Genomic DNA, 17,309 nt, shown 5'->3' on the forward strand with positions numbered 1-17,309 from the left:
GTAGCCTTTGTCACGTGCTCACTTTAGCTTATTTCCGCTCTGTATCCCATTGTAACCGTTTATGTCATCATCATGACCATCATTATACTTCATCTCATATCTAATCATGACCAATCTTGTCATTTGGACGTTTCATGTCATATGGGATTTTTTTTTCTTTTTTATATATATATATATATTTTTTTTTTTTTTGGGGGGGGGGGGACTGTAAATTTGTCTTTATAGCTCCACAATATTCCAAACGGCTGCAAAGTACAACCATAATCATAATCACCGTCGTCATCATCATCATCATAAACATTGCTACACGGATGCTGCTCAGAGTCCAAAAGTTGGTTTGAGAAAGCAGGATTCTGCACCGGAAATCCAATGAGTGGAACCTGAACGTCAACTATACCTGCAGACGTGAACGTGGCTTCTGACTCCCTGCGACGTCCCGTCGTCCACTTCACGGAGATAAGACCCCACTACACCCCACCCGACCCCACCCACCCCAAAGGCGCCGTGGACGTGCTGCTTCAAGTTTCCCCTGCTTTCCGGTCCTTTTTGTGGCCGTTTCAGGTCCAGCCCGCCTTGGGAGTTTGTCGGCGTTGCTGCAGCAGACACGCTGCTAACTTGTTTACGGATGGGGGGGGGGGGGGGGCGCGCGCTCCTGTTGCAGCACGCCAGCAGCCAACCGTGCACGCTCACGCTCCTGAGGGTGGGCGGGGGTTAAGTTGGAGAAGAGACACCTTGAACGCAACACAATGTACTTTCATTCTATTATTCCCAACAATCCCAATTCACTTAGCAAAAATAACACGTGTGTGTGTGTGTGAGTGACAGGAAGAAAAGCCGAATGATGAAAGATGATGAAGTTACTGTATTTTTATTAACAGTGGGCCTACTCAGCCACGGGAAGGAACTTATGTGAGATATGAGAATGCCAAATATCCTCATCTTACTAGCGTAAAGTTGGAATATTCGGAATCTTATGCCAAGTTGGGATTGCTGTTTGTTTGGCTGCAAAGTTGCCACGGGTATGAGACAATAACGCCTGACCATAAAGACATAAATGTACCATGAGTGGAGCAATCGTCTCCATGAGGCTTGAGTCGTCACGCAGGTCAAAGGATCACTTCCCGGTCCAGGGCACGTTGAGGACCTGAGACTGGATCATGGAAAAGCTGCATGTTGCTTTCTTTCAAGGGGGCGGAGTCACATGATGACACGTTTTTATCAAATGATTCCGTTTGCATGACAAAGTGTGAGATTGGTCCACACAGAAAGGAACAGGACACAAGTGTATTTGTCATGGAGGTAGAAGTCACAGGTTTGAGTCCAGCCGTACTTCCTGGGATTTTGGGTACGTCTGCAGTCAGTCAGGTTAGTGAGTGACAGCAATATCAATATATGTATAATATATATAATATCAGCACGTATACTGTCTGTATTTACGGCACACACACACACGCATACTGAAGGCGTGCTGTGTCGTCCAGGAGGACGAGGTGCGGCGTTGCAGGATGTGGCGCTGCTGGCCATGCGTCTGCAAGAGTGCGTGGTGGCACCATCGTGGGAATGCCAAATAACGACTGAAAGACCACCACTTAGGGCCGTGAAGATAACCAAAACCCGACCCCCCCCCCCTTTTTAGTGTACCGTGCCAAAAACCTCCGCGCCTGTCCAGAGGATGACATCGTGGACGAGGCAGCTGGAGGTCAGGGGTCAGGCAGAGTTGTTTGTCGGAGCCTTAATGAGTAACCACAGCAGAGCGGACAGACACGGAACTCGTCTTCCTGTTACCTGACACACCAGCCGTGGCTGGACCTGTGGAGTCTTGTCTGCTCTTCGCCCAGCTCTTCTATCTGCTGGAAAAGACGGCCGTGGCTGTGACTACGGAGCGGCGGTGGAGAGCGGCTGATGACAGACAATGTTCTGGCAAGATGTGTAGACGATGCATTTAATAGAAGCTCTGGTCCAGGCTCAGTCGTAGCACAAAGTACACAGGAGGACAGTCAGTCCATCGGATGTCCATGGAGCGGCAACGTTCACATCATCTTCACGGACGTGGAACACGACACACAAATGCCTTCCCTGGCACTAACATCATACATTTATCTCCTCAAGCAACCAATCGGATGGAGTCTGAGGTCGAGAGGAGGCCAGTGGCGTACAGAAGGTAGAACCACGGGGGCTTACCTCTGGAACGTCACGTGAAAAAGCCACCAAGTCCAGACTAAATCCCTGAAATGTTGCCGCAGGTGCTGAAAAGAAGCTTCTGGATGGACGTCCTAGCCGTCCATGCGTCTCAGGTCCAGTTCCTGGGCAGGTTCTCCAAGATCCTGCGTCGGTGAGAGGAGTTTGTTACTCCGGCAGCACGCAGATCCTCTTCGGTGATGCCGCTGTGGAGACGACAAACGCTACTGCAGCACAAATACGGGAGGACACGAGAAGCCCCACACCTTTCCTCCAAGACGTCTTGGACGGGGACGAGGCGCGAGGGGACCAAAGAAGAGTGAAGCAGCAGGCAAAGATGCGCAGTGCAAGATGCTGGGCTGTTATTGTTGTTATTGTTGTCGCATGCGTGCCATAGCAGCAATGCTGGAAGAAGATGTGAAGCGTGGAGAAACAACCGTGGGAACGTTGAAGGACGCCACCAACATCCCAGCAGCAGCAGCCAGAGCTACTTTAGCAGTCAAGCGCTTTGTGGAACACCGCGGGGGTGTCTTTAGCTTAGCTGGCTACGTAGTGCTAGCAGCGTACCTGAAGTAGTCCAGGTCGTCCCAGCCGTTGAGGCGGAGTCCCAGAGAGTACTTCTGGAGACCCAGAGCGCCGAGCAGCTCACAGACCGTCTCAGGAGCACCTTGGAGGACAGAAACCTGTTGTGATGCGAAACATACGCAAGGTTATGTCTCCTCAGTGGAGCCCCGGGAAAGCATGCGGCGTCCCACCTCTTTTTCCCAACTGTGGCCCCTCTCCAGGGGCAGGCCGGGTCCGTTCCCGGGGCCTGGCCTCTGGCTGAGGAAGGATGGGGGGCTCGGCTTTGCAGGGAAGAAATCCACCTCACTGAGCGACTTGGCGATCTGCAAAGCAGTGAGGGAGTTGTCGCCAGCGGGGCCGGGCGGCAGCTGCTCGGCCACCCAGGGGGCGGGCACCCCACAGGGTCCTGAAGGAGCTGGGGTGAAGGGGAAAACCGACGGGGCTTTTGTTTTCCTGTCTGGAAGATCCCTTTTGGCTTTCTGCCGGAGGATGGCCGACTGGTTCATGTACGAGTTCCTCAGGTTGTTCTCCGGCAGGGCGGAGTCACGGGGAGGGTTTTCCACAAGGGACCGCTGCTCCTGGCAGGGCGGGGTGCTTCTGCCAGAGGGCGGAGGGATGGGAGAGGGTTTTTTGGCAGGGAACAGCTCGTAGGAGGAGTCGGCTTGAGGGGTGCGGAGCTGGCTGGTCGGAGCGTAGTTGGGAAGGACGGCTGGAATTTCTATTTCCGTGAAGTCTGATCGGCGACAGGGTCTGGCGTTGAAGCCGCGGCGTGCTGAGATTTTGGGCAGCTGCAGGGCCTGGTTGCCGGCCCAGATCACCTGAGGTTCCCTCCGTTGTAGAGGTAGAGCCTCCTCTACTCCTCGGACCACTGACACGCCCTCGAAGATGAAGTAGGCGGGGTTGGTGTAGCTGCTCGGCGTGGGCTTGGGGTGGGCCGCCAACGACCTGCAACACATCAACACTCGAGCTCGCTGTCGCTGATGCGGGTGGCGTTCACACGGTACCACAGAAGAAGTCCTCACCTGTTAATTGGGACTCGTGTGGGTGCGGGGGTCACGTGACCTCTGCCAGGACCTCTTTGGTCTTTCTCCAAACGGAACCACTCTGAAAAAGAAAAATGTCGTGATGTGAAAAAACCTGTCATTTTGAATTCCGCTTCCTCTGTGTGTGTGTGTGTGTGTGTGTGTGTGGTGGGTGGGGGGGGTCCAGCCCGGTGGGGGGGGTCCAGCCCAGTGGCGTTGCTCAAAGAATGCTGACCTGGGGGCATGACACCCACGTGTCCTGCTGGACTGTCTCAGGATGCCAAAAGAGGAAGAGGAAGTGCAAAGCCAAGCTGTGGGGGTCATTGAGGAACCGGGTAGAGGAAGCAGTGCCAGACTGGCAGGAGAGCTGAGGGACCATCGGAGGTGAAAGGAAGTGATAGTGCGAGGAGGCGGGTGGGGGGGTTGGCCAATTCCGACAGACGCACCGTAGGTCTTCTTGCGGGTTCCCCGTCTGTCCTTGGGCACGTGAAGCCGTACCCGTCCCCTGATGGAGCCGATTTCTTCCCCACGGTGGCTCAGGAAGGTCTCAAACTGCTCAGACGCGCCCACCAGCGAGCGCAGCGCCACGCAGCATTCCCCTGGGAAGAACAAAGTCAGGAGTGGGTGTACGGGACAAAATGTCCACCATCAGCAAAGCAACCAAGAAGCAAGCAGTAGAAGAGCCCCCACCGTACGACTCGAAGCCGTCACACGACTTGACGGACAGCAGCAGGTGCTGATCTTGCAGGAAGTCCATGTCAGACCTGAGTGGAAGAAGCTAAGACACGCAGACATGAGTGGGCCGTGTCGCCACATCAACGTCTGGGGGCCGCTGACCTTTGGCAGCTGCTTGAAGGACCAGGCCAGTTTGACAAAGCCGGGAACGTCGCAGCTTTGAGAGTCGTTCTCGCTTGAGCGACGCATCTCTGGAAAAGCACGAAAGACGTCAATCGGCGCCTTCCAGCTTCCAGTTGTACGCTATATGCTAGTGGTGCACCGTAATGAGAGCCATGGCGGGGCCTTATGGCATCCTACCGATACACTAAAGCCCAACTTCCCCTCAGCTCTCCCGTAAACGAACCTTCCCTTGAGCAGGAAGGACGTTGTACCAAAAGCTCCGCCATGAGGGGAGAAAAAACATGGAGCTCACAAAAAACCTCATCATCGTTTGAAAAGTGCCAAAGGATTCCCAGAGACCTCCGTGGCGACACAGCGTGTGCCTGAATACAGTGCACCTTGCTGGGCCACGGCAGGTGGCTCCTCCCCCTCTATACTCTGGTTCTCCTGGTAGTAGTCATGCCATGATAGGACACATCAACACGTCCTCCTTTCTTCCAGTCCTTCCTGCTGCCGCTGTGCACACACTACACTCCATCTACATCTACATTTAGAAGGTAGCGATCGGCGTTGAGAAGCAGTTATCTGATATCTGTTACGTGCATCTCTAATCCATAGAGTACCTGAAGAAACAGTACTGGGTAGGATATTGTACCTTCAAGGCAAGTGGAAGAAAAGTCGATGAAGAACCTTTCTTTGCTAGCCGTCTTCACAATGGCCTCGATGCCTTCCAGCTCGATCCAGGCCCTCTCCACGCCGGAGCATTGATCTGCTTGACATGAAAGTGTGGACATCAGCAGGTCTTCGTCACAAGCAGACCTACCATTTCTTTGGCCGTTTCCCACATTTTTGCAGGTGGAGAACTTCGAAGTGAAAGGTAGGCAGGAAGTCCGAGGCTGCTGGGACGTAGGTCTGGAGGTCATGGACGTTGTCAGACCAACGTCCCTCAAACTTGGACGTGTGAGCTGTCCGTGGTACGTACCAACCACGTCAGTCCCAGCGAAAACATGATTGGTTCTGCACCGTCTGCCCGCACGCTTCCTCTACTCCCAATTTAGGGATATTTATTATTATTGTTTTCTGTTTATGAGTAATAAATAATATGTAATATGTGTCATATATTGGCCTTCCTTTCCTTAATGAGGCTAATTAAGAGACACCCACCATGTGTGGTATATGTCGCTCGGAATGAAAAAACAGAAGCGGCTAAAAATCAGCCCGTCAGACGCGCGTGGACCGTGTGTGTCTTGGCGCAAGACTGGCCATGGGAGCCCAGATGAGGGCGTGTGTGGGGGTACGAGTCCTGACAGGCACACCTGCTTTGGAACTGGGCTGCGACGCCACGCCCACGTGGAAGGTGGCAAACACAGGTGAGTGGTCGCTGGAGAAGATGTCGTCGGTGCAGCCTGCCCACAGACAATGACACTCATGAGGCCCTTAGGCCCGCCCTCTCCTCTGGGCGCCGCCCATTCTCACCGTATGCCGTGCAGAGGACATGCGTGTCGGGGTACGACTTCCACAAAATCCTGTCACACCATGACGGAACGTTGACTCGCACCTACGGGAAGACAAAGCAGGCATGTTTGTCGCTCATCAGGGACATGTTGGGGGGTCTGGTCACCAGCATGCATGGAATGTGTGCAGTTGTCCTCGTGGGGGGGGGGGGGGGGGGGGGACTCACCCCTGAAGTTTTGTACTTTTGCCACAGGTAGCAGTCCCTGGAGCCTCGTTCGTACCGATAGGTTGGTGGGAAGGTAATCTTCTCTTCCTCTTCAAAAACATCATCAACAAAAATATTTCATTTATGATACTTACAGCAACAGGTACACAGCTTTACCACAACAATACTCCTAATTGGGGGTATAACTACACAGTCGCAGTAGTAGTAGTAGTAGTACTAATTCTTAGGGCTGTCAAAGCATGAAGTTTCTTTCCGTTATCAAGTGAATGAATGCCGATTAGTCGCCTCGTCCCCAGAGATGTGTGTGTGAGTAGGAGATACATGTCCACTGCTGGAAGGGCGTGGCCTTGATGTGTTCAGGTCACGATAAAGCGTGGGAGCATGTAGCATGGCGTGGTGGGCGTGCGCTAATTCCGCTAAACGGGAAGGTCATGAATGGAATGCGTGAGGTGTCACCGTCAATGGCCTACTTTGGACCGATCAAGCCAGACCAGAAGATGAAATGAACGGCCAGTGGAGACGATTTAAAGGCCAAACTCACTGAAATACAAAAAGGCCTTCCGCTTGAGCCTCTCTCGGGTCAGCTGGTCCGCACGCATGAGCTCCTCAAACTCCCTCTTGGACACGTGCTTCAGGATGTCCTGCAGACCGGGACAGGGTCATCAACTTTGGGAGCAGTGTGCCATTTCCAAGGCGGCCTGAAGACAGCCAGTCCACCCTACCTGCACGTCCAGGTCCAGGCGGTAGTTGAGGTCTCCGCACCAGAAGAGGTGCGTGAAGCGCAGGCTGATGTCGAAGGCGCCCAGGTGTTTGTCGCCCAGTGAAAGTAGCCTGAGGATGTCACCGAAGTTCTGGTTCCTCCTAGACGCACGTTGATGCCACGTCGGTAAGGCGCATGAACAACGTGAAAAGATGCACGCCAACATCAGACATACCTTAGAGCTTTCTCACTTCCAGAGGTCAGGTGGCAGTTGACAAAGCCAAAGGATGTTCCATTCAGGTGGAAGGACACTCCCACCGCTCCCTTGTTCCCTAAAACAGAAGCCTGCACCTTAAATTCATGCTTTCATTTGCCAAATGTCAGCCGCCTACCCAGAGTGTTGCCCAGGCCCGTTTTTACACTGGCGGTGCTCACACGGCTGATGCTGCCTTCCAGCTCCGGCTTGACGAACACAGCCAGTCGGATGTTCCACAGGGACTGCACCGCCACCTGCAGGACCATGTCTGCATTACAACGTTGCTATTGCTAGTGAGCAAAGTTCATCTGTACAACGTAGTCAGTACAAAATATAATGTAGAGAATACAGACATATAGGTACATGCATGTATACACACAGGTACATACGGTGTACTGTGTACTGTATATGCCCATCCTTGAACCATGACAAGTGATTAGGTCCTTGTATGTAAAAAAATGAAATGGAAATACAAATCGTTCCAAATAGACGGTTTGGTTTTTATATTTCATTTGCCAAACATGGAATGACGGGTGAAGAGAAAAAGCCGAATCAGAGCAACACCAGATGCTTCCTTCCTATTTGGCCAAGAAGTGGCCGTCTGAAGGCTATACCGCGGGATGGCCACTAGATGGTGCTGCAGCCACAGAAGATATATAGATATATATTCCATGTGCCTTGAAAGATGGGCCTAAAACGGCCCCCACTGAAGGGCCTGTCTTTGGCCTTGGGGGTTGAATGAGTTCCTTCCCATTCATGAAAGGAAGGTTCTGCTGATGGTTAGGATGTACGTCCACGTTAGTGGCGTCTAAAAAGAAGAAGGATGTACTTGTTTGAAGTCCACGTGGGTGTGGCTGCGAAGGGTGGCTCTAATATGCTCCGCCCACTCCCTCTCGCCCTGAGGGTTTTCCTGCGTGCCCAAGGCGTAGATGTCATGAGGCAGCGAGGAAATGGAGTCGTCGGGGGTGTGTCCCAAACCGCAGCAGCTGATCCAAGCCTGCAGGCTGCGAGGCGGAGGGGAGCCACCTGTTGACACACAGACGCCTCACTTCCTGTGTTCGTGACACTCGTTATTCGTGCCTACCCATATTCCAGGTGCCAACGAAGACGGAGACGACGTCGGGTTGGCTGAGTTTGGAATGTCGTGTTTTCATCAGCTGGAGGAGTTGGCAGAAGGCGTCCCCCTTCTAAAACCAGACCCGCATGAAGGGGAACGTGGGTGAGAAAAAGGAAGGAGTCCAGGCGCGGATCAAAGAGAGAAGCCGCTTTACCCGTGTGCTCTCAAACATCATGTCCCATGGTGCATTGTGGTGGCTGTCCACCAGCAGGCGGACCTTGGCGCGGCAGCTCTGGTACTTGACAACCTGAAGGACTGATCATGGCCCCCACGGCATCAGAAGGGACAAGCAAGGACGCACCAACAGACGCACACACGCAATCATCACCTCTGTCGTGTGAGACCCGCTCGACATCCCATGAGTTGGACTTCCTGTCAAAGAGCAGCACCCCTGCACCCACATCCACGGACACCGTCTGCCTGCCGTAGCGCAGCATCTTTACCTGGAAACACAGACGGCAGATCATGGAACGCCACTGAGAGGAGTAGGGAGCGGAGAGGAGTAGGGAGCAGAGGGGAGTAGGGAGCAGAGGGGAGTAGGGAGCAGAGGGGAGTAGGAAGTGGAAAGTATCGATCGCAAACAAGCGAGTTGAAGGTCCTGGTCCTTGAAGGTCTCAGGTGTCCAGCGTAGTGAAATGCATGTGTTGCTGACCTGGAAGGTGTGGACTGGCAGTCCATGCCCGTGGCTCCTGGCAGAAGTCCCGATGGTGGCTGTTGGTTCCGGAGGAGGAGGGCTCGGCTGCACAGCTAGATTGTGATTGGTCACTGCGTCCTGCAGGGCCTTCAGTACCTTCACAGACAAAAGAGCACATGGGTGGTCTATCAGTGGGAGAAGGTCACAGACTCCTTGCTTGGGCTGCTGCCCCTGCGATCCGACCTCGGATAAGCGGTAGAAGACGGATGGATGGCGACACATACACACACACACACACACACACACGCACACACGCACACACACCAGTGCATACCTTTTTTTCCAGCGATGAAAGGAGGCTGACCAAAGCTGAAATCTTCCCCAACAAGGTGTCGACCTCCGAGTCTGGACTCTTCATTCCATGCAGATGTGATAGAGTTAGAAGTGTCCCATTGGGGCTGGCAAACCGGTGCCACGGGGGCGGAGACACTGCAGGTGTTCTACAGCAGTTGATTTGAATGATGGAATGATCAACACCTCCCTCCATTCGAGGGAAGGAGCTCAGCAATGAAATCAGCTGCTGGAGAGAAAACCTGCAGAGTCTCGGCCCGCACGGCCTCGTGTGCCAGAGATGATGATGAGGTGTCATACCTGACAACTCATGTTTGGCAAAGAGCAGCTGGGGTGGTCAAAGACTTTGGCCAGGGTCTCCAGACTTGAGAGTGTCTGGTCCATCTCACTGCGGAAGAGAACCACCCAGATGACATCCCGGAAGATCTTCTACACCACTACAACTTCTACACACTAGGGGTCTCACTACAACAGGATTTCTAGGACTAGGGCCGTCCTATCTAGTCTTGGAGACTAGACACCTGTAGCTGTCCAAGAGTAGCGTAGCTAGCTGATGTGCCGTGTACCGGTAGAGTATAGGAAACCAAGAAAGAGTAGGCGTTGCCCGCCATCCCAAGACTGACCTGTCCAGGCCCTGGCAGGCGGCCCCCAGCGTACGTCTGAGGTGACACATGCTGGTGGCCCCTTTGCGCACGTTCTCAACGTCCAGGGGGAGCTGGCTGAAGAAATAGTCGTTGAGCAGCGCGATGACGTCACTGGCAGTACTGAAAGGGAGGAAGCGTGAGGACCATCTCACCCTGCAACACCAACAGCAAAAGGAGATGGGAGAACTACCTGGACGTGTTCAGCGCCTGCAACTTCTCCAGGAACAAAGCCTGGGGGGCGGGACTTGCCGGCGGTGTGGTGAAGGTCACCGTGTGGACTGGAACTAAACTTGGTGGCGTCTTCTCATCATCTGAAAAGCCACCAGTGTTGCGTGTTGTAATGATGTTAATGAAGATGTAAATGAGGAGGGAATGAGGATGTGTTGACTTGGTACAAGTAGTACCAGTACTAGTACCAGTAAGTACCAGTACTAGTACACCAAATGTCTTCCCCTGAAATGTTTGTTTGTATGCCATATAATGATGGTGCACCCCACATAATATATAGTGTAAGAATATATCATAACAATGCAACCATTCCTCTCGTATGTGGACTGGCTGTTTTCTATTTGTGCTGTCTTTAAAATGTTTGAAGCATTTCTTGAAATGCTGGCTGTTCAACTATGAAGGAGTAGCATTTCTCGTGTGATGTAATCTACAACGTCTGTTAACGCACCCGGTGCTGAAACCAACACACAGAGTGAGCTCCCTTCCTGGCTGTTTGCAGGCACGGGACGAGGAAAAGCGGAATCAGGACCAGGAGAAAAGGGAGCACCGTGGAGTCAATAGAGAGAGACTCCAAGCTAGCGTCTTCATCTTAGGCCAACCACCCCAGGCCACCTAGAGAATCACCCCGCACCCTCATGCACCTCCTGATACAGAACAGTAGTGTGGATCTGGTGGAGCCTCACCTGAGCTTTCGTCCCCTGCGTCGGCGTCACGAGGCACGGGGTAAAGCAACGGGGAGACCAAGCCTTTGTGAGGGTGCTGGTATCCCAAAACCAGGTCTTCCAGCGTCCGGAAACAGTTGACCTGCACTCCTTGTGTGGTCTGCTAACACACATAACAAGCCCAAAGAGCATTCATCGTCAGCAGATGTGGCTAGCATACACGATGTACACGTACACGCTCAGTATGGTAGTGTAGTATTTTGGAGATGCAAGTGAAGGAACTGTCCTTCACTTGCATCTCCAAAATACTACACTAAATACACACAAAATACTACACACCCGGCATGGCATGATGCGTGACAACATGACATGCAAAGCTGAGCTCAGCGTCATGACAACCATGATGCCAACATGCTAATTTGCCTTCTTGCACCCAATCAGCACGTCATGCTTGCACGTCATGCTTGCACGTCACGCTTGCACGTCACGCTTGCACGTCACGCTTGCACGTCACGCTTGCACGTCACGCTTGCACGTCACGCTTGCACGTCATGCTTGCACGTCATGCTTGCACGTCATGCTTGCATGTCCTTCGTTGTTCCGCTGCACCGTTTGACCACCCACCGCTACTTCCGGGCTGCTAGATGCTAGCCAGCCAGAAGAGGCCTCGCTTCCAGGCCACGGTGGAGCATCGCTGGACATTCTCCCAGCTGCTACCTTTCAGATTCCCCCTTCCAGCAACGTTTGAGCTTTGACGATGAATCCCGTGTTATTTGTTGTTGCTGGCTGTAAACTGGCGCGTGTGTCGAGAGCCACAGCTGTTAGCAACGGCTAAAAGATGGCTTCCCTGTGCTTCTTCCCATCAGGATGGACCATCCTGGGAAGGGCATTTTACCAGTACATATCTGAACCATTCCACGTGCCATCCGTGCCACAAGCATGCGGTTTATTGCGCCCATGGGGCCTGGGGTACGATGCCAGGGAGTTGTGTACCGATGGCAGTGGAATAAGTCCACCAGCTCCCAGGCTGAAAGCAGGGCATTCAGGAGCGTTGCAAAGACTTGAAAACGTGAAGCTAAGCTGGCCACTCATCACGTGGCTTTCATTTCACCGTAAGATTCCCTGCCAGCCGCGGAAGCTTATTATGCCGAGCGGGCACAGTTCTGCAGGACAACAACAAATAAGCACCCACCCACGGCTCGCTGACCTCATGTGGGGGTAGAATGTGGACACATGAAAAGAAATCTTTCTCAGAGCCACTGAGCTCATCCTCCAAGCATGCAAGCACACGGCGCAGACGCCAGCGGAGCAACAAAGCTACTGCAGAGCCGACAGAGGATCTTCTGTTGCTGGCACGCCTCTAGGGCAGGGACGCTTAGCAGGCTTTCCATTGGTCTGCCTCGCCGGGTGGGGCAATGATGTCACTCACCTGCACCGCCAGGAGGCCGTCTCCATCAGGAAGGATGCGATAGGTATGAACATGGCGTTGAAATCTACAGGACAAAGGGAGACAAATAACAGGAGTGTAAATAGGTCTGACATCAGGTCTACCAGGGTTGAAGATACCAGTCTCTGACGGGGAGGGTGGGGACGGGAACCTGAACATTCACGTTTCATTTAAAAAGCAGAGTGAGTCACATAGCCAATGATGTCACGCAGATAATAGCACCCTGCTTGTAAACAAACATTCACTTTCCGAGGAAGAGATTTTGTGTGCCAGTTGTACCAAATACTCCACGTTGAGGGGAAAAACCTCATTAGCCATCCTGAACGCCAGCACCGTGCTTTGCCAGAAACCTCCGTGACGGCGCAGCAGCCGCTCGTAGCATGTGCCCGAATACAGTGCACCTCCCCCTCTATACTCTGGTTCTCCTGGTAGTAGTCATGATGTTTCATGAGGACTCATCAACACAAAAATTCACCCCCAAAAATAACCTCAATGAGAGAAAACAGAAAAGAGGGGGGTGGGGGGGCATAAGGGAGCGGTGCGGGCAGCCCAGCTCAGTTTTCAGGAATGCGTCTGGTGCAGGCGAAGGACCAGTCAGCATAGTGTGGTCACCGGAGCTCCCGCCCTCTTCCATGGGGCCCGAGGGAAGAAAGACGGAGTGTGATGGGAAACAGGAATTTGGAGCCAAGGCTTTAGAAGTGGCTCGGATGCGTCACAAGGGGAAAGTCGGGTTTTTGTGACGGTCACGGTCATCTGCTGTCTGACCGTCTCGTGCTGGTCGGGGGGGGGGGGGGGGGTGTGAAGCCCATGAATTGTTCTTTGCAAAATGTTGGGCGTATGACTGCCTTGAAATTCTTCCATGGCGTTTGCTAAGCCGCCTTCTCTTTCCAACTGGATCCCTTCTCCTGCCAGTAGGTCACAGAGGCTTGGCTACCAGTCACCTCAACCTCTCATGGCACAACGGCCTGGGAGAATTGTTTAGTTGATGCTTGCCAGGCTAAAAAGAAGGTCCTTGGCTTTGGGGTGAGGCTGTGATGCTGCTGCTACAGCCGTCCTCCAAACTGGATCACAAAGATGTCACCATGTCAAAAACCAGCCATCGTCTAGACTGCCTGCCATCTCCACAGGTGCCAACATAGCACCTCCATTTTGCCTCAAAAGCGACTCCTTTCTTCAGAATACATATGGCACCAGAAACCTTACACAGCAGCCATGCACAAAGAGAGAAAGCAACTATTGTCATCACCTCTCCTCTGCGTCCCCCATCACCTCCTCTGCGTCCCCCATCACCTCCTCTGCGTCCCCCATCACCTCCTCTGCGTCCCCCATCACCTCCTCTGCGTCCCCCATCACCTCCTCTGCGTCCCCCATCACCTCCTCTCCGTCCCCCATCACCTCCTCTCCACAACCATCTGGAGCTGGACCTGCTCAAAACTGTAGGGATGACAGAGGACTTGAGGAGAAACCTCCTGCACTCCTCCTCTCCTAATGCTCAACAGCACAGCGTCTGGTGTGGACACCTTCAGTTTTCTGGGAACCACCGTCTCTCGGGATCTGAGGTGGTCGCCCCATGGGGGAGGAGAGCGGAGTACCTGGAGAAAAGCCACGCACGCACGGGGAGAACATGCAAACTCCACACAGAGATGGCCGACTGGAGTGTGACACTACATCTCCATTTTAAAAAGTACAGAGAAGTTGGTTATGGGCATCTTGAGAAGCAGGAAGTGAACTAAAAGATATGGTGGGGTCAAAGGTCAGCCAATAGTGTACTCACAGGAGGCAGAGAGCATAGGCTCCTGGCACAGATTCGCTGTCTCTCACCAGGAAGCTTCCATCCCTCCCGGCTCGTGCCAGCAGGTCCTCCGCGTGCACACGGCTGATGTCACGGTGATACCATGCTGCCGTCGCCATGGCAACCGATGTTTAGCGCCGGCCGGGTAAAGGTGGTCCACATGAGGAGAGCGCTTTAGCCTCAGAAGGTGTCACGGGGCGCCGAGCGTCCCATGGTCCTCATCTTCATGTTGGAAATCTCGGAAGAAAGCAGCCTGGTGTCTTTTAACGTTCCCTCTCGCTGTGTTGGCTGCTTGGAAAAGGAAAAGCCATCCGAATAAACGCGAGTTCTCCAGTATAGAGCGACCCTGTTCCAGTTCTTGGCTCCCAGGTGTGTGTATTCCAGGGCGAGGGGGGGGGGCAGAGCAGCCACCCCGGAGGCGAATGTCAGCACATAAACACAAGCCCTCCTTTTGTTGTCCCAAACAACCAAGACCAGGAGAAGCAGCCCAGAGCTAGGAAAAGAAACCCAGCCCAGAAAAGAGCGGCGGTAGAAGCGTACCAGAGGCGAGTCAGTCAGGACTGAAAGCAGACGGGCATGCCAGCAGAATCCGGACTAATTCAAATGATTTCCCAGCTCCGTGGCCATATAAGGGAAGAGGAACACCCTCCAGAGAGCTTCAGCTGATGACTGGGATCGTCTTTTCCAGGGCCAGATTCCGTCCACAGGCAGGTCCACACGGGCGCGGTGTCGGAGCAGAGGGGCGGGTCGAAGGCGGGAGGAGACGACCCCATGACATGACAGGAGAGGAGGTGACTCCACGTTCCGAGGGCTACACTCGGCCAGCACATCACTTCCTCTCGCTCATTCTTCTTCCCTCCTCAGGCCCTGCCCCCTCTCTTCCTGACATTCCCACTGAAAAACACACTTTGCAGATGTGCTGCCTGGCACGGCCCCCATTTTCCTCTCAGCCTATTTATAGATTGAAGTGACTTTCTGTCTTTCAGGCTCCTGAATGTTCCTGTCTGCTATTGTTTAAGGCAGCCGTGCAGCATATGGTAGCGATCAGCCCGTTCAGCGCTCCTACTTCCTTCCCTGACTGACTGCTAGGAAACTCTGGGAAGCCGCCTGGCTTCATATTCGCTCCTCATCCTCTCGCTGTACTCAGCAGAAATGTGCAGACCGGCGACGTCAGTAAAAGAAATAAGATCCACGCGTGTCTGAGACAACTACAATGTATCCCAGCGGGCATCCTGCACTTCGTTGTGCTGCTGGACTATCTCACTGACAATAAAGGTTGGTAGTAACTATTTTAGGACTTGGAATAATGGCCGCCTGGATGAGCGGATACTTCCAAGCCTTTTATAGACCCCCCCAGTGTTGAAGAATGTACATTTAGAACTGCTGCATCTTGAGGAGGTTCCAAGCAAAGACTAAAGATGCCAAAGACTGAAGATGCCAAAAAACGGGAGTGAGAGAAAAAAGTCCTTTCTGGCAAAGAAGCATTCCAGCGACATAAGCTGATCCAAAATTGAAGACCAGCGGGCACCATTAGGGCCCAGGATGGTCCCGTGTCTTGACGGACAGCCAATGGGATCCTGCCGTTTTAGGATGTTTTGGAGAAGCTCAGCAGCAACGGATGGCTGCCAGAGGCCTTGCTTATGCAGCTCAGCAATCCCACCTTGTTGCCATCCGGAGATGATGACAGTGGGAATACCTGACACTAAATCACATTCAATCCACATTTTCACCAACGTTCCAACTTGTCCCTCCCATTTCTTCTTCTGGCATCTTCAAGCTCTCCTTAAGATCCAACAGTGCTAAATGTACATTCTTCACATTGTTCAGCTGCTCTTGCGTCTGGAGGAGGAGGAGCGTACAGCCGTGTGTGTATGTCCATGTTCCAGCAGTAAGCTTCTGTATTTCAGGGAGGAACCCGAGTTCCACTTTGGGTGTGGGGCGGACCAAGCTTGGGAAAGCCTGGTAGAGAGAAAGAAACATTCCCGTGGTATGAATGCCACATTGTGTTCGGTCAACCAAGTTGGTTGTGTTCGCCAGGCCAAGTGATGGTTAGAAAACAGTAGAAAAAGAAAATGTACACAACTAAACACTTTATGTAGTTTAAATGACACCTTTTATTAAAAGGAGGACAAATCCAAAGCTGCGTTTCCCTTGCCCTTTTGTGGATAATGGCTCTCACAATAGCACTAATTGCACTATAAATACAATGTATTCTGCATTACTTCCTGAGATACTACCAGCAAGTTTACTATCAACAATATACATACCATACAATTGATATACAATATTGAATAAGTATATAATTCAAGTAACAATAACTAACATTAAAATTAGACAAAGCATTTCTTAAAAGTGCTGAAGTACATTAGACACTGTGAATGACAAATGGTTCATTGCTTTAGCAGGTTTCGTCGTTGCATTTTGGTGAAATGAGGCATACTTGAATCAAGCTAACCGCGTCCATAGAAATGAATGGCGGGTAGCTAGGTTGGCTAACCGCGTCCATAGAAATGAATGGCGGGTAGCTAGGTTGGCTAACCGCGTCCATAGAAATGAATGGCGGGTAGCTAGGTTGGCTAACCGCGTCCATAGAAATGAATGGCGGGTAGCTAGGTTGGCTAACCGCGTCCATAGAAATGAATGGCGGGTAGCTAGGTTGGCTAACCGCGTCCATAGAAATGAATGGCGGGTAGCTAGGTTGGCTAACCGCGTCCATAGAAATGAATGGCGGGTAGCTAGGTTGGCTAATCGCGTCCATAGAAATGAATGGCGGGTAGCTAGGTTGGCTAACCGCGTCCATAGAAATGAATGGCGAGTCGCTAGCGTGGCTAACCGCCTCCATAGAAATGAATGGAGGCGGCTAGCTAATGCTACAAACACCTCATGACTTACCAATTCCGAGGTCTATCGCTACATGTATTGTTTCCTTTTCCCCATTCGGTAAGCGGGTGGGAGCTCCTACGAGTTGAAAATGAACGATTAAAAGCAGAACTGTCGAATGGATGGTGAAAAGAAGTTTGAACAGACCTGAAGCTCACTCGGGTGTGATACAACGCTCTCAACATAGACACGGATGGTAATGATGCGTCGGTCACGAACGAACCGGCTCTACGAGCCGACTCTTTGAAATCAACTACAAGAGCCGGCTCGCGTCGTTAGCGGCAATTGGGAGCCGATTCGCTTTTTATCTCCTCTT

General features: G+C 52.6%; 2 protein-coding genes across 5 annotated transcripts in view; both read right to left on the bottom strand.

The window, feature by feature from the left end:
• Positions 1–619, bottom strand: part of LOC131106380 (P2Y purinoceptor 4) — a 45,595-nt gene extending 44,976 nt beyond the window's left edge. For 3 of the 4 annotated variants that reach the window (XM_078788557.1, XM_078788559.1, XM_078788560.1), the window contains exon 1: positions 398–479. The gene's annotated coding sequence lies outside the window, so the exon portion shown is untranslated. Of the gene's footprint in view, positions 1–397 lie in introns of all 4 variants that reach the window. The other variant, XM_078788561.1, reaches the window with a different exon arrangement.
• Positions 620–2,143: 1,524 nt separating this feature from the next.
• inppl1b (inositol polyphosphate phosphatase-like 1b) lies at positions 2,144–17,298 on the bottom strand. Its single transcript, XM_078788437.1, has 29 exons — positions 17,006–17,298; positions 15,973–16,072; positions 14,096–14,350; positions 12,304–12,367; positions 10,896–11,037; positions 10,175–10,295; positions 9,964–10,104; positions 9,641–9,728; positions 9,324–9,401; positions 9,008–9,145; positions 8,684–8,798; positions 8,510–8,610; positions 8,323–8,425; positions 8,068–8,264; positions 7,375–7,492; positions 7,218–7,314; positions 7,005–7,143; positions 6,824–6,923; positions 6,283–6,371; positions 6,078–6,159; positions 5,918–6,007; positions 5,257–5,370; positions 4,602–4,690; positions 4,455–4,542; positions 4,211–4,363; positions 3,765–3,846; positions 2,934–3,687; positions 2,746–2,861; positions 2,144–2,384 (listed from the first exon to the last, which is right to left on the bottom strand). The coding sequence occupies exons 3-29, from the start codon at positions 14,230–14,232 to the stop codon at positions 2,291–2,293; spliced, it is 3,630 nt and encodes a 1,209-aa protein (XP_078644563.1). The 5' UTR covers positions 14,233–14,350; positions 15,973–16,072; positions 17,006–17,298; the 3' UTR covers positions 2,144–2,290.
• Between the last annotated feature and the right edge of the window lie 11 nt (positions 17,299–17,309).

Source organism: Doryrhamphus excisus, linkage group LG23 (assembly GCF_037039965.1).
Source record: "Doryrhamphus excisus strain RoL-2023G ecotype Guam linkage group LG23, RoL_Dexc_Guam_v1.1, whole genome shotgun sequence".
Taxonomy (NCBI): domain Eukaryota; kingdom Metazoa; phylum Chordata; class Actinopteri; order Syngnathiformes; family Syngnathidae; genus Doryrhamphus; species Doryrhamphus excisus.

What these genes read in the sequence shown, in the direction of transcription:
- inppl1b (XM_078788437.1), bottom strand. Translation starts at nt 14,232, where the DNA reads ATGGCGACGGCAGCATGGTATCACCGTGACATCAGCCGTGTGCACGCG. An exon ending in TGCCAGTCCACACCTTCCAG is followed by an intron (nt 8,799 to 9,007) that starts GTCAGCAACACA and finishes CTGTGTTTCCAG; the next exon opens with GTAAAGATGCTGCGCTACGG. An exon ending in CCTTCAAGCAGCTGCCAAAG is followed by an intron (nt 4,543 to 4,601) that starts GTCAGCGGCCCC and finishes TGCGTGTCTTAG; the next exon opens with CTTCTTCCACTCAGGTCTGA.